The following is a 16,635-nucleotide window of genomic DNA, read 5'->3' as shown; positions in this document are numbered from 1 at the left end:
ATTATATTTTGAAGTGAACCAGCATCACCGTGCTCACTCCAATCATCAAGGGTTTAAAAACACTCTTCACTGACATGGTCTCTTGAATCTGTCAACCATAAAAAGAGAATTACATATGAGTGATTGAGTACATGTGTGTGTGTTTGTGAGTGTAAAGCCCAGGAGAACTAATCGGGCAGAAAACCACGTGTCATCACATCTTTGATTGGACCCAGCGGGGAATCAAGACCGCATGCTGCACAAGCTCTTCTTTACCGGAAGAACCTGTTGCATGCTGGGAAAGCGAGGGATGTGTGTTGTTTATTTGCCTGGCTACCAGTGAGGCTGCTGCAGTACAGGTGCCAAGGTCTCTACAGCCTTACATGCCCCTCCATCCTGTTTTCCCTTCTTCCTCCAGTTTTCATTTGTTCATCCCTACATCTCCTCCAATCAGACGTTCTGAGATTAAAAGTAAACACAGAGGTGACAGTCAAAGCCGCCAATGATGACAAGACCAATGCTGATTAACATTAGCCTCAGGTTTGGAAAATACACAAAGCACTTTCTCTCTGATTAAATGTCTGCACTGTGTAAACTATTACAAGAGTGCTCCCCTTCTGTTGTCCTCTGCATCCACCTGTCACTTCTTCCTGCCTCCATCTTCCCAGTGCATTTAATGTTTAACTTATCTGTGCACGTCACTTTCCAGGGTGGATTTCATGTGAAAATATCTGACTTATGGGGACATGTATGTTTTACTGCAGTATGCCTTTGCAAGATCAAGCCATTTACATGTTGATATTTGGCAAAAAGCTTCCCTGTATCTTACAGACAAGTGTTCAGTCCTCTACCAAGCTAACAGTGGGTCTTTAAAATGTAATCAAACTGGCAATAGACGAGCTTCTGCTTTAATTCACTGTTATAAAATAAAAAGTTGCCACCATACAATTTGTGCCACTGGGCAAGACATCTGTTCAGAAGATGAAGTCAGAGCTGTGCCATTTTTATCTGATTTCATGTCTCTATTTTTGACTAAATCAATGAATAACAGGTTGTATCGTGTCGTTGTCATTGGAAAAGGTAAAGCTGTCAAATTTACTGTCACTACTGGTTTCTTATCTTAGCGTCCACATAATTGCAAGCAGGCTAACTTTGTTTCAAGCTTCAGAGGCTGAATATAACTACATTAAAGACATGTGGTGCGGAGACAAAGGCCCTTTCAAATCCAACATGGGCATGTTTGTTTGATACGTCATATGACACTTCAGTAGATATCACTTAACCCTACTGCACAGACTAGCCATGTCCATGATTGGCAATGAAAATGAGCTTTCTCATTGTATTTGGATAATCCTGTATGATTCATGTTTTGTATAAAACTGGCGAGCCAGAGTGGCTACATGAACTGAAAAAAAAACAACAAAAAATGTGTGTAATAGCATCAATTTTGTCAAGATTCTAACTAAATGTTTTGTTTTCGTCCACAAATGTATGAAACCATTAGCCAAATGCTGGGAACTCTAATATCATCCTTTAAATAACTGCCTGCAATGTCTTTTCCATTATCATGCTCCCATCATTCAGTGTGCTAACCAGGGGCTTGGTGAGGTACGATATAGTAAAACGCTGATTTTATTATTACAAGCCACAGTGCATTTTCTACACTGTCTCCATGCTCCACTCTAATTTTACCACCAGAGCTCCTGTAATTCAATCACTGATCCCACAGCAGAATCCAACACTGCATTTGTGTGCGTGTGTGTGTGTGTGTGTGTGCGTGTGTGTGTGTGTGTGTGTGTGTGTGCACGTGCATATCTTGAAAGATTAGGGGGTGGAATCACATCTCTAATGTTTTTACCAATCAACCTCCCTGAAATCTATGTACGAGCAAATTGAACATGATGAGCCAAGGCCAACACATACAGAATTACTGAAAGCTATTGTAGGACATCTGCAGCAGTGTGCGTATGTGTGCCTGTTTTCCACAATATGCAGAGCTGATCCATATTTGCTTTTGTGCTGAACACAAATAAAGTCTTTTCACAGTAATAGCCTGTCAGGTAACAGAGGTACCTTGCATTTTATCTACAAGCCCAGTTATGTCGCTGCGGAAACAAAGCGATTCATAAAGGTCTGGCACCTGAGCAGGAGGGGGAACATGTCATGTTCTCTTGACATTCTTGTGCTGTGCAGAAGCATAGACTCGGTAACAACATGTCATTCAATTACAGCATGCCGTACGTGTCATAAAAGACATAACTTCTTGCATTCTTTATGTAGTGGACACACACACCCACATCCAATATGAAAGCCCTCATCAGTCATAGATAATGACATGTGCCTTCGTGGGTAACGTTCCATTAAGAATAATGGCCATTTGAAGGACACTTCTGAAAACAGAAATGGTGATCCTAATGACATTCTGTACATAGAGAAGTCTATTAACCTGTTAATCCATCTTTTCTTAGTCTTCGCTTTGCTGCAGGGTAAGTCGTTAAAAAGCAGTATTGAATTCAGTTATGAAAAAAAAGGTCCCTGTACTATGTGCAAGACATATTTTCTTTAATTTCCATAAGTGTTTTTCCAAACTTTTCTCAACACTTGTGAATTCTTGGCAGATATAATATTACCCCCCTTCTATCTAATTTATGCCCATTTAATTCAATCTTCTGTTTTTGAAGAGAGACATTTACTTTATTGAAAATAAGGAATCGTTTTTTACAGCACATACTGTAAGATGCAATCCAGAGTTTAGAATGGCCTGAAGACTTGGATTCCTTTTTTGAACTTATTTATATACTCTAACTCCACAGTCAAGTCTGTAACATTTTTTCTCATACACAAAAGCTAAGCAAGTTGGAGGGAAAGAAATACGACTAGTGCTTACTTTAGGCAGTCTGTATCATATCTTGACTGAGCATCAGTGTACAAGCATAAACTGGAGGAGAAGAAAAAAAAAAAAGAGAGGCATCAATTGCAGCCAAGCAGGTGTCTTTCCCTTTCCAGCGCCATAATCCCATAATAATTATTGACTTTTTCACCAACGAGAGTTCCATCCAAGGTTCCGTTTATGAATATGATAAATCATAATTGCAAGGTCAGCGGAAGTCAAGTATTGATCCCTCCACAAGATGAGTGAACAGCCATCATTCTTGAATTAGCGACTACAAATGAAGAGAATGGATGACCGGGTGAAGAATAATTGAAAAGGTGAGTGAGTGATTTTACATTAGTAACATAGAATATCTGCAAGTGGCAGTTTTTTTTGTAGAATTAAAGGGTAATTCCACCAATTTTCCACATAAAAGTGTGTTAACAGGTTCGGTAGTATACAGTCTCTTGTGGCTTTAGAGGAAGCTGCATGTAATGTGATAAATTGCCTCCAGTGATGTCACCCAAAGACTATGTTGCATTGTGCCTATTGGTTGCATTGCATTGGTGGAATGAAAGAGGTGATATATCTTATCTGATTTGGCTCATTTGTTTTTAAACTGTCCAAATCGTCCAGTGGTGTTATGTGAGTGGAATGCATTTCAAAACCTGGTGCCTACATCACACAATGCATTTTAGCATGTGCAACACCACTAGAGGCAATTTATCAGATTAGATTAGCTGCGTCTAGAGCCACAAAAAAAAGCTTTATGCCTCTTTTTTCACACATAAAGTAGTACAACCCAAGGCCTGTAAACATACTTTAATGTGGAAAAATGATCTAGTTACCTTTTTTTAAGGAGCTGTCCGAATAAATAACATGGGATACTAGAGTATGCTGTTTTTTGAAGTGCACTGTCTGCCACCATTTTTGAAAATAAAAGAAATTTTAAAAAAGCATTTCCTATCAACATAAGACATTTCCACCCCCATCAAACACAATCCCAGTTTGGGAAAGTGTGTAACATCACACGTCACTTGTCAGGAGCATGCGGTTTCCACTACTTCAAGTTACTTCTGTGAAGACATGGCGATCAACATCTGTTAGCCCCACCCCTGATATCCCACCCACCATCCCCTCTACCCTGCTTCTCCCACACGACATTTTTCCATTTGCACCTCTTCTCCCTCCCCTCCCTGGTGGGGTATACAAATCAACCTGACAAGGAACACCACTTCTGGTCTCCCCTCAGCCGTCATCTTCTTCCCCCTCCTCCTCCTCCTCCTCCTCCTCCTCTCATGGGAACATGATGCTATTATACATAAACAAGAAGCCCCTAATGTAGTTGGCTTTCTTTTTCTCTATCTTAGACTGAGCATAAAGGCATAAAGGGATTGGAAGTGAGATAGTTTGGACTCAGCCTGACAGTTCTTTTTGTTTGCCAGGACACCCTGTGAACAAGTCTATTTGAATATCAAAAGAAAAACAGGGAATGTGTGAAATAGATTTGGTATAGAATTGATAATGAATACATCTAAAGAGTTGCAGTAGGTCAGAGGTGGAAGAGAGTTGGGAATGGGAGAATATGTACGTGCCTCCATGGAAAAAGGATGTCTGGTGTGTGTGCCTGTTTGTTTAAAGCTGGAGCAACTGTGTGGTGGTAGGCAGGTGTTGTGTATGGCTGTCACTTAGGCGGGGGGGTGTCGTCACTTCAAATGTGTCCTGGGGCAAGGCAATATCACAAGAGGCACAATGAACAGCCGTGACACAAGGAGAAATAACATTTTTAAAAAGGCTGGAAATGCATTACTGACTGCAGTAGTTGTTGGGATATATTCTCACTTCACCTGCCAGATGACCACTGGGGCGCTTCGAGTCATCCGCTGCCTATACATGCGCCATAGAGAGGCAATAAAAAAAGCTGAGGGCGAGGATGTAAAAGTCTAGTGGTTGGGAGAAATGCAGAGGAACATAGAGGCATGGTAACACATCTATAGCTGGAAAAATTGTTATTTTCATAATTTATTCATAGGGAGTGTGATTGAATCTGGAAGCTCTGTGATTCTGAAGTAGTGGTTTGCAGAGGATGCAAATGCATCCACAAACACTACATACACATTTAGACAGACAACTGACGATCTGCTGAATATATGAACACCATATACATGCTCGGGCTGGCAGTCTCACTACATACGTTCGGAACACATATTCCAGATGTGGCTACATATGGAGCCGTAATAGAGTCTTTTAGATGAGGCATCGGATTAATTGAAGCGTACCAGGCATGTATCAGTGAAGAAGGGAAGCAATTAAATCCCCCCTGTGTTTGCATGTGTATGGCAGGCATGTGAATACAGTGTGCGCCTGTGTAGCCGTGTGCATGTGTGTAATGATATATGGCGGGGGTCCTTACAACACTCAGGAGACATAAATTACAGATATTACAGATTAATTTCAAACCCATTAGATATATGTGACTGTGGAGAGGTTAGAAAATCATCACACATTCTATTCAAGCGCCACTGCTCTGATTCTTATTTAAAGATCTGGGAGCTTGAACAAAGATACGAGACATACGGCAACCTCTCCGACATGAAAATGTATTTTATATTAGGGCAGCAACAGTTCATCGATTAATTGATTAGTTGTCAACATTTAAAGGCTCTGTGGAACTTCTGCGTTGTTCTGGAAACCGCTTGTTAGTTTATGTTAGCGGATAGGAGTCCTCGACAAGGAAATCTACAGTCTAGCAGCATTGAATAACCTCGTCCACAGGCTTGTATAGGTAACCGAGAGAGACAGGGAAGGTTTCATTTTTCATGTCATGTTACAATCTGCTCAAACAATAGTGATTAATACATTTCTACATGTATTGTTCCATGGAGCCCCTATAAAATTAATCACCAACTATATTTGTAATGAAGTTATCTGTTAAATGTGACAACAAGGAACGTTTCTGTGTTTATGAAACAGTCTTGTGATTACTCTGATGATTATAAATGACCTGTGACAGCAAGACCATCGGCGAAAAGACTGCTCTTTTTATAGTTAGTTATTATTAAAGCCTGTGCTCGGGTCTGATCACATATTTTTATATAAATACATAACCTCATCGCGATCTATCTTGCGGTCTCTCTGCCACTCACTTCCACAACAAATAGAACCAAAAGGGGCCACTAGAATTAACAAAAACTGAAAGCTCCTTGTAGTCACCTATGTAATTTTTAAAGATATGGATATCAAATGTCAGAACTTCAACATTTTATGCTATGAGACATTTTTATAAAATTTCTCTTTTAACATATTAATTCTTAAGTTATGGCCAAAACTGTGTCATGTGAGGTCACAGTAACCTTAAAATTTTACCTCTGACCACTCAAATCTCATCAGTTCATCCTTTTGGTTTAAATGGATCTTTGCGTCAAATTGAAAGGAATTCCCTCAAGAAGCTTCTGACATATCGCCTTCATTGGGTTGGGATGCCGTGAGATCACAGTGACATTGACCTTTGACCAACCAAATCTAGTCAAGTCCAAGTAGTCATTTATGTCAAGGTGTTTCTGAGGTATGCGTTGACGAAATTGGGATACCAAGAGGTCACAATAACCATCATCTGTGACTGCCAAAGTCCAAGTGGACATTTGTTCTAAACTAGAAGAAACACGCTAAAGGTGGCATTAAAGCTTCTGGGATTTCAAATGTCAACATATTCTGGTTTCTTTACTCCTCTTTGACAGTAAAGGGATTATCTTTGGCTTGTAGACAAAAGAAAACATTTTTTAGCATTTTCTGACATTTCATAGAACAAACAACTAACGGAATAAAAACAAATATGAGACATATTAACTGACGATGTTTCATTAGCTGCAGCCTTGTTTCATATCAGTGTTTGATCGTTCACAAAAGCACTAAATGCATCAAATATAGCAAAAGATTCTGCAAAAACTGCAGTCCTGACTTTGTACTCTATTTAGTGTGTGACCATTTTTCTTCCATTATTAATGGTGCATAGCTGGATTTAAAGTGAACAATCACAAGTTTTATTTCCAAGGTTGCTTTGGCGAGCATCTGAGTTAATAACTTTATTGACTTGAAGCAGACCGTTGAGAAAAGAAGAGTTTAGGAAACTCCAAGTAGAGAGACTAAGAGACACACATGAATAAGCTTTAAGTGTTGAGTAATCCCACAGCCAGAAGAACTCATCAACTCAATCTTTTCCTCTCCCTCCGTCCCTACAGTAACTTTAATTTGAAGAGAGAGAAAAAAAAAGTCCCTTTCCACACCGTCTCAATACATATTTTTCTAATTTCTTCCTTCAGAAATCTCTTAATGGCTTCTTCGCTGGACCCTGATGAAAACAATGACTTTTAACCTTCCTCTACCTCCCTCCTTCCCTCCATCCATTGCCCCCCCCCTCCCTCCATCGCAGCAGACTTATTTCACTTTCTAAATGATTTCTTACTCCTTCAATCTCTTTGCAGCCATTCAGGCCCCAGCTTGGGCTTGTGGCCGGTGCGAAGCATTGTGACAGGTGAAATGAAAGCCCAGAGAAATCTCATCTTCTTATAAAACGCTCCGAGGCATTCAGCCAGTCAAAAAAAAATATATTTTTTTTTCCCTCTTTCTTTCTTAGGCGCCGACAGACGGAAGAAAAAGGGAAAAAAGTGAGCTGTTATTTGAAGACCATTTGGGGTTTTCCTTTATCCACAGTTAATCAATGCTGTTCTTTTTGTGGCAGGGGAGCTGAGGCAGTACATTTTGCATACATTTACAGACCTGCTACTGTATGAGTGCCACTTTTTTGACTACAGCCTGAACTAAAATGTCTTCAACAGTTGTAAGACAAGTCAGTTCTTTGCTTATTTTAATCTGAATACAAGATATCTAAACAATACTCCATTTTTTAAATCATTTACCTGTAATAGTCATAATTAATAATGTGTAATGTACTCATTGCTGCAGGTTAGTACTTTACTGTTATTTTCTCTCTCCTTATGCTAGGTTTTCAGTTTTATCCAAACAATGTCAATGAGGGGCTCGGTGTGGAAAAAAAAAGAATAGTAGCAGACAAACAGCGCTGTCAGGCACTGCTGATTGAAACCTCAAGGTCATAGGCAGAGAAACAGAGAGCCAGGGAGTGAGAGAGACAGAGGGAAACAGAAGAAGAAGGAGCAGTAGAACAGCTTAGACTCTCCAGGGTCTGGCTGTGCAGCTCACTCACCGTGCTATTTTGTGTGTGTGTGTATTTGAGTGAGAGGTTTTCAAGGCCTCTCCCTGTAGGCGGATTCTGCAAAGTCACCCTGCTTTCTGCCTCTCGTCAATCTCTTCCTCTATCGCTGTCTCCCTCTCCACACCCGTTGTCTGCCTTTCTTCTTGCCTGAGTGTAACTTCTTGACCCGCAACCTGTCCTTCCTATCTCCACTGCACCTTTTGTTATACTGCTGCCCTCATGCTCTCAATCCGCCTCTCCATCTCCCCAAATCCCTCCATCAATATGGCTGGACCCTTCCACACCCTCCTGCCTTCACCATCTCTCTATCCTGTTCCAAGTCGAGGAAAAATACACACCTGTTTGTCTTTTCAATAAGCTTGTTGGCTCCTATTTTTTCTACTCTTACACAACTCATACACCTCGAAGCTCCCTCACTCCTTTTCATCCTTCTGCCTGACCGCAACCTTCACTATGAGTTCCTGCTGCTCTTTTCTCTCCCACACACTGCCAACCCAGCCCAATTTATCCTTTTTTCTCTGTCATATTTTCCCATGTCTTCACTGTTATGTCAATACTTTTCACACCTTCTGCGCTGTCATCTCTCTTCCTCTTCTTTCATCTCGTTATCCTTCCACCCATCTTCATGTCACAACTCCAATCCAGCTGTTCAGGGAGCCATCACATCCCCCACTCTCTCTTTTTTTCTATGCCCCATCCCTCTATCCCCCCTCCTCACCTTGTAATTCTCCGCTCTTGCTGTAGAGTTCTCGCCTCTGCTCCCTCAAGTAGGCACTCATGCTGATGGCATGGGAAGATGATTCAAACCTGCAAAACACACAAAAGGTTAAACAAGTGGAAATAAGACATGACAGCATGACAGTAACATAATGCAAAAGGAAAAAATAATTACAATCAACAATGGTCTTGGCATTAGAAAAGGTTGTGATCCTTACTTGAAAAGCGACTGCTTGGCACGCTGTGGTTTCTTCTTTGCAAAAAAGGCAGCAAACTCACTGCCAGTGCTGGCATAGGAGAGTTGAGCCGATGGCTCTGTGGCACTGCGGCTGTTTTTCACATCCAGATACTCCATAAGCAGAACCTGATCATATAGAACACTTGGTTAAAATCTTAAAAGCAGAAGAAACACAGATTAGGGTTTTACCACTTTTAATTAGAGAGGGTTACAATGCAGTTGGTTCAATTAACAGACAAATTTGTGAATGCCGACTCACTAAAACAGTCCACGAAACAAAAGGTGAACACAAGAAATCAAGATAATTTCCTGGAATATCACAAAGTTTCTTTCAAAAGGATCAACCTAATGTTAGGCCCTAATTTATTACATCCATAAGCGTCCTCCTGATTTTATTAGAGCTTAGATAATGTAACATGAGTACTCAAACTTACTAATGACTCTAAAGCTCCCGCTCACTCTCACTTCCTGTAAATTCTGCTCTGTTCACTTAACAACTTATTCACAAGCACCTTTTTTTATCTATAAGGCCTTTGTACAGGAGGACTACCTTGGGATTAATGGTAAAAAAGAAAAATGCCCCTTTAACATATATTTACCATCAGACTATGCTCCATCTCAGTGAAGCTCACTGCAGAAAAAAGCATTTCCCGTTCTGTTTTTGATTCAAACGCTTGGCTCATTAGCCTGACTGAAGTTTTTATAGAAGCATTTTACCTTGAATGCATCAGTGCGTCTCTGTAGCACTGGTTTTTTTTTCTACTGTTCTACTGTATTTTAGGAAATGATTCTTATGTTTTCTTATCACTTCTGATGTCAAATTTCAATTAAAAAATACATGGTTAACAGACCTATCTAGCCGACAAGCTATCGACATCCTTCATAGGTTCTGTATTGAGCACAGCTTATAGTACTACTTTCACTATGTTTGTATCACAAATGTAATACAAAAAACCCTCCAAACTTTGAGACAGAAAAAGGCCATTGACATGACTGGGTGCCATATAATTCTTACCCCTTCTTCTATTTCCCTCATCTGTCTGCATGATCCATTGTGAAATCCATCACGGTCTGATCATGCTTCATGAAAATCTTATCAACTTCTAACAATAGCTGAGGACAAGCAAGTTGAAACTCCGGCCAGACAGGGAAAGTTAACTTCCCCCTCTCTATCATTTTATCTGCACATTCCCTCTGTCGCTTTCATTGGCTCTCATTTTTCAAAATCTCGCAGCGCTTCATCTCTCATTTCTCACATTTCTATTTTCTCTCTGTTGCTCGGTCCACCTCTTCTCGTCATCCCCCTTTCTCTCTCACCCTTCCTCATTCCTCTCGCTCTGTGTGAATACATATGTTCTAAAATAGCCTCCCATATCTAATAGCTTCATAATTTAGCAGGGCCATTTAGCCTGTGTGTGTCTAATTCTGAGGCGCAGTGTGGGTCAGCCCAGAATGGGACAGGAGTAATGGCCAAGCAGATGGAGATCCATCCCGACCATAATGATGTAATTAGCGCTGTGGAGAGCACACCCCCGTCATGCATGGGAAAGCCTTCACATGCAAGCGCTAATATTAATTCAAGTGTGCATATATGCACAGGTATCCATGACAAACTAATCCATAAGAAGCTGGATTTTGAGATTATGAGATTTGAAGGGTTACTACAAGATAAAAACATGAACATTAATACATCTGATGATAAGTTACATTTGTTTGCCGTCATAGCTCTTGGTCACAAATGTTCATGTAAATATGCCAGTATAACATGCGCAAACAAGCTTCCATCACACATGTAGTTACTCTCTAACACAATTCCCCACATCACAGGCAGCCCTGGAGGCCATATCACACACACACCCTCTCTGACCGGCAACACCAGGGCCTCCACTTGCCACTAGCCCCTTGCTGCAGCTAATCCTATCAGTGTATTAATTACTAATGATGAGCCGATGGAGCGAAACCCCCTACTTGCTTGCAAGCAAACGCCCAAGTAGACTTAATGAAATGCCAGCACTGGGCTGATGAAGGGGCTCCGACCCTACTTAAATTGCATTAGCCCAGAGACAGAGTGAACTTTGGAGGCAATTAACTGGACAACTAGGACAGAGAGGAAGATAGAGGAAGAGAGAGATGGGAGGCAGAAGGGAACACAAAAGGAGAGATAAAGGTTGGACAGAGTTGTGAAAAACAGAAAGAGCAAAGGATTATAAGTGGAGAATGAACACTGAGCAGAATGCTAAAGAGAAAAGGGGAAGGGAATGGAGAGAGGAGAGAAAAGAGGAGACCAAGTTAAATAACCAGTAGTTGCTGATTTAACACCTTTAAGTGAAGAGTGTTGGTTTCTCTGCCTCTACTTAAGAGTCTCCTATTTATTCCCGTGAGGGCACACGCCTTTAGATGACAGTTTCACCCATCTATCTCCAATCAGCAGCAAAACGTGTTACAGAAATAAACTTGCAAAACTGAACTTTTTAAACGCCACGTCAAACTTTTAAAGCCGCCTCAATAAAAAGCGCTACATTGGTCCTAACAAGGTTGCTTTGTTGCAGAGCCAAACCACAGCAAATTAGCGCTTACTTTCCTTGATAAAAGTGGATACGATGACAGTAACTAAATATATTTCAATCTCATTGTGCAGTGTGCAAACAAATGATCAAGAATAAAGGAACAGTTTTAGACACTTAGCTTCGTCCTTGTTTGTCAAGAAAGTGACAAAGATAAGATGATGCCCATTAGACTCAGGTGAGTAGTAATCCACTAATTGTTTCAACAAAAGAAAAAAAAACTTCACAGCTCTCAGGTGGTGATAATTTTGGTTGCAAGTCTCCCACTTGTAAAGTTCAGTGTACTGTAATAAGGAGCAGTAACAACAACACTGAACCAAAGCCTTGCCTCTTGTTCGAAAGTGAACATGTCATACGAAGGGAAACGAACCAAAGGTGTTTGTTTTGTTTGGTTCAAAAGTTTCCCTTCCATCTGTTGAAGACTGTCTGCAAATCACTGATCACTACAATTACTTGTAAGAACTAGAAGCACTGTGCTTGTCTCCACACAATGAATAAGACAATCTCCCATCTCTTCCTTCTTCCTCCCTCTTACCCATCAGGTCAAGCATATGAAATCTCATTAAAATAGCTATTACTCAAGCAACAAAGAGGCCTGGATCCTATTACTGTCACCTGTGTGTGACCGCACAGCTCGTCAGTGAGACACACTTACAAAGTGATGAAGAAGTATTGCGTATATGAAAAATATACATCAGGCATTAGTGAAAGGAATTGGATTAGATGACAAACAAGGCTTTCAGATAGGAAGACTTTCTGTTGCTTTTGCTGTAGAATCACAGTTAACAAAAGATTAAACCAGACATGGTGAAGGACAAGTATGCACTGAAATATGTGCCTGTGACAAAGGGGACACAAAAGTAAAGTGATGCCGAAAGGAAGAGGTGCACCCAGAGCATCACACCTACACAAAACAGTGACGAAAATGAACTAATTAATTAGTTTACAATTTAGGTGGTGATGGAGCCCAGAGCGCTTCTGAACGGGAGCCAGTTTAATTTAGTAGCATTGATAACTTTTGACGTAACTGGCTCCACTATCGAGGATGGCAAATGGGAATTCATGGAAATTACGCAAATATAACTGTGACACACACTCTCATCTCTCAATGCCTTTCATTTTGGCAGTAGGTGGTATCAGGGGAAAACAAAATCGAGTCTCCCTCTGCATTTACTTACTTGTCCAAAAAGTTCAGGTTGGAAATCTTCCATTTAAATATCAAAGAACCCTCACAGCAATTTCTTTAGCACAGACTGATAACTTCAACAAAACAGTTTCTCCACGCTACATTAGGTCAGTGAGTAACCACTGTAACGTCCACTAAAAGGTTAGGGAGACAAGAGAGGAGGAAATTAACTTCCTGAATTCACTAAAAACCAAAATCCACCGGTTAATCTGTTAAACAGTGGATGTTGAAAAAACAGAGGTGGTATGTAAAGATGTGAGACACGGCAAATGGCTCAAAAAAAAAGACAATTATTTCCACCACAAAAATTCAATGTAATTCCATCAAACAAACAACCTCATTCTGCACTTGTGCGGCTTGGGTCTCGTCCCAAACTTAAATCAGTCCACTGGGCTGAGTGCTAAGTTCTATTAAAAGGGGGGAGAGGCATCATTGAAGTCAGCTTTCGTAATTCATTATCAGCACTTCCATTTATTTCCTCCAAAGCAAATGTCCCGATCTCACTCTTTGTGCTCAGAGAAAGTGTACAATCATCCTCCATCATGTCCATTAGGGTCCAAACACCCAACAAATCAGTACAATTAAGAAAGCATGAGTCAAAGCCTTGCAGGTGAGCACTTGAGTCATCCAAGGAACTAGGCAGCCATTTGCCTAAAATTAAAGAAATAAATATCACTTTATTTTCTCTTCCCCTGTTTCTAACCTCCCCTTCTTATTAAGTCACGTCAAAAGCAGCCGAGAAAACAATCTGAACAATTTGTTCCTTTTTCAAGGCTTTATTGAAATCGGCTGTTTTCTCACAAAATCCCTCAGCTGGTGTCTCGTCACAAAACATATTGACTGATATCTCTTGCTGCTATCTTGAAGTAAAAGTCTAAAGTGTCCTTGGCCGTCAAAGAATGTGTTCTTTATACACCCTGTATTGATTGTGTTCCCGAAACTTCAATAACCTTCACAAGTTCTGACAGAGCTTCAGCCACAACTACTCCCGCAGCACCGAACTACCACTAACCGGTGGGGGTTCCCACCTGGAGTGTACTGCATCTAGTCAATCTTTTGAAGGCTATCTTGTTGACGGAGGAAAGGAGGATGTGTCTGCGTGTTCGCTGGAACACACTTTATTTCTCTCAGTGTCCTTGCTGTGTCCTCAACATGCTTTTCTGATGCAAAAAAACTTTAATATGTGAATGTATTTGCTCTAAACAAAGGAGTAAGAGGGATAACAGCATAGTATGTCATGCTGAATGCCGTACTACTTTTCTTTACGAATGTCTGTGTTTTTGATTTTTACCTCCATGAAATAGTGAAAACAACAGTCAATATACTGAAAGGGCAAGGACTTCTGCATGTTCTGACTGAATAGCAAAGGGGAATGAGGCAGGCTGAACATACCTTAACACAGGCCAATGATAATATTACTATTCACCATAACTGGCTCCAAATATAAGTGAATTCTGCCATTAGTTTATTCTGTTGTTGTTGTAGTCTTCAGAATTTGAAAATACTTACAATTTGAAACTGTAACTATGCAGTAAATTAAGTTAAAGGGGTTCTGTGTAGTGCTGGAAGCTAGTCGTTTTATATTAGCTGCTCAAGCCATATTATACAATCTTTCCCTGAAATGATACATGCTGATTATCTTCCAAAAGTTGGAAGACTGCACTAATGTCATCTGAGATCTTTTTAATTTAAAGCTGAAGCCAAAATCATGTTAACAGTGCAGGACACAATAATGTGTACCCATCTGCAACACAGAGTCATAAATTGGATCAACAAGTCAAGGAAATTATTACAAAAACATACATCAGCAGTTGATTAACTCTCCTGTGATGTTGATGTAGTAGATACGGGTGGAGTGAGGGAGGGTGGAGCTGAGAGACAAGAGACTTTGTGACACCGTGGAGATGGTAAACTCCAGTGCGCTCCAGAGATATTTAAATATGACAGCGCTTCGGAGGGCAGAATAAATGTGACACATTGATTAAAATGTTGGGCGAGAACAACGTTGCGACGTCTGTGCCTCATATCTAATTAAAAGAGATCATTGTCTTCTGGCTGCTCTCTGGCACTTCAATTCGCCTCCTTTTCACTGTGGTGATGAGCCAAGAGAAGGCACAGCATATCTAAACTCACATGTATATTCATCTATTTTTGGCACAAACACACTCTCCTTTGTTTAGGTTAACAAATTTAGACTAAGATATCGGTGCTCTTGTGAATACAAAAAGACAGAGAGGAGGGAACAAGATCAGGAATTTATAAAAATATGAAAAAATATTTAAAATTTGTTAGGAATGGATGGTGGAATTATGTTAACAGATATTCCCAAATCCCATGAAAGACAAACTTTTCTAAGGCAGGTACAGGTTCAATTTAATCAAAGTTAGTAGCAAATAATATCTACCTCTCTAATTGGAGCCTAAATTAAAGAATCTCAGTCCTTGTTGCACGCTTTCTCATCTCTTGCGAGTTGAAGTTGAGAGTTGAAAATGTTAATATGCAAAAGTGCGAGATCTCTAGTAAAATTTCTATCTTTAAGGAATAAGCACTTTCAGCATCTATCCTTATTTTTGAATACAGCCTCAATGTTCCTTGTCTGCAGAGAGGTAGCCACTCATTAAAAGTGTGATTTGCACTCTGGTCACACACTGGCGGAAGACAACGGACACGGCAAGCAGTCACCCAGCCACAAATCCTTGCAGCATGCACAAATGGCGAGCTAATTAACAAACTTGTAGGCCTCCAACCGAACGTCCGACAAGGTCAAAGGGTGACAGCAGTCAGTAGCAGGAGACACTATGTGCCATAATATATATTAGATAGCACTCCCATTGAGGAGTATTAATGAAGAATGCATGGGTTTTATGAACTGTGATCTTTTATGAGCTATGTTATGTAATTACCTTGTAGCGTATTTTTACTTCTATCTCAAAGTGAACTTGCGAGTTTTCCTGCTTGCCATCTCATGTTGCATATCAAATATTTATGCATACATACGTTCAAGTCACTCTGATGTCTTTGATAAAACAGATTGCTTTGAAGAACAGGATAGTTTCTGATGCAAAAGGAAAAAGGTGCAATCATTGATAGAGATAAGGAGTAGTAGAAAGTCATGCAGGGTGTAAACTTAAAAATGTAAATTCAATAATGGTGTGAATAATCAATAGATATACTCACACACATTCAACAGAAGGCCACTTGAAATATTGCAAAGTGGCACTGAAACACTCCTTCCAGCATCCAGTCTTTTATGCCTTGAATCAATACTTCTACAGTGAAATTAGGCAGCAGAAGCGTCTCCAGCATTTCTGAACAGGGATTAAGCCCATTACATTGACTTTGAAAAGCGTGTTTACCTACTCCCCATTCGAAGCCTACCGGGCCGCAGTCTCACGTTGGTGAACGGCACTCCTCTGCTGAGGCCTTGTAACTGGGTGTGCCCTATGTTTCTGTCGGCTCTTGCATCTGTCTGCTGGTATGTCATGTGGAAAGGTCAACCTGGTTTCTCCACCCCACGAAGTGTGGAAAAAAATAGCACCTACCAAGAGGTTTCTGTTCATGTCAGAGATGTGAACTGCAATGAACATGAGGCACAAGACAAGAAGGGATTCAAATGATTTAACTGTGGGGGAGAAAAGATACCAAAACGCAGTCTTCTTACGATTAAGCCTTCTGACAATTATCACTTTTAAAAATTTGATTTATGCATTAAAATGTCTAACTACAAACTTCCGATGAAAGATCAGACAATACGTCAGAGAGGAAGGAAGTCGGCGAACGTGACTAAACATAAATTGAACAAAACATTAATACATAAATGTGTCCATGAACATTTCTGCGTGAGTTACG

The 16,635-nt window shown here is 40.4% G+C and overlaps 1 protein-coding gene across 1 annotated transcript in view; it reads right to left on the bottom strand.

The window, feature by feature from the left end:
* The window catches only part of exoc4 (exocyst complex component 4), a 111,534-nt gene that overhangs the window by 76,188 nt on the left and 18,711 nt on the right, over positions 1 to 16,635 (bottom strand). The window contains exons 9-10 of the mRNA XM_037121209.1: positions 9,017 to 9,162; positions 8,800 to 8,888 (exon numbers count right to left, since the gene is read on the bottom strand). Coding sequence (XP_036977104.1) covers positions 8,800 to 8,888; positions 9,017 to 9,162 — 235 coding nt within the window. The remainder of the gene's footprint in view (positions 1 to 8,799; positions 8,889 to 9,016; positions 9,163 to 16,635) is intronic.

This window comes from Acanthopagrus latus, chromosome 14 (genome assembly GCF_904848185.1).
Source record: "Acanthopagrus latus isolate v.2019 chromosome 14, fAcaLat1.1, whole genome shotgun sequence".
Taxonomy (NCBI): Eukaryota; Metazoa; Chordata; class Actinopteri; order Spariformes; family Sparidae; genus Acanthopagrus; species Acanthopagrus latus.
The sequence above is the reverse complement of the archived record's forward strand: the minus strand, read 5'-3'. Positions and strand labels throughout refer to the sequence as shown.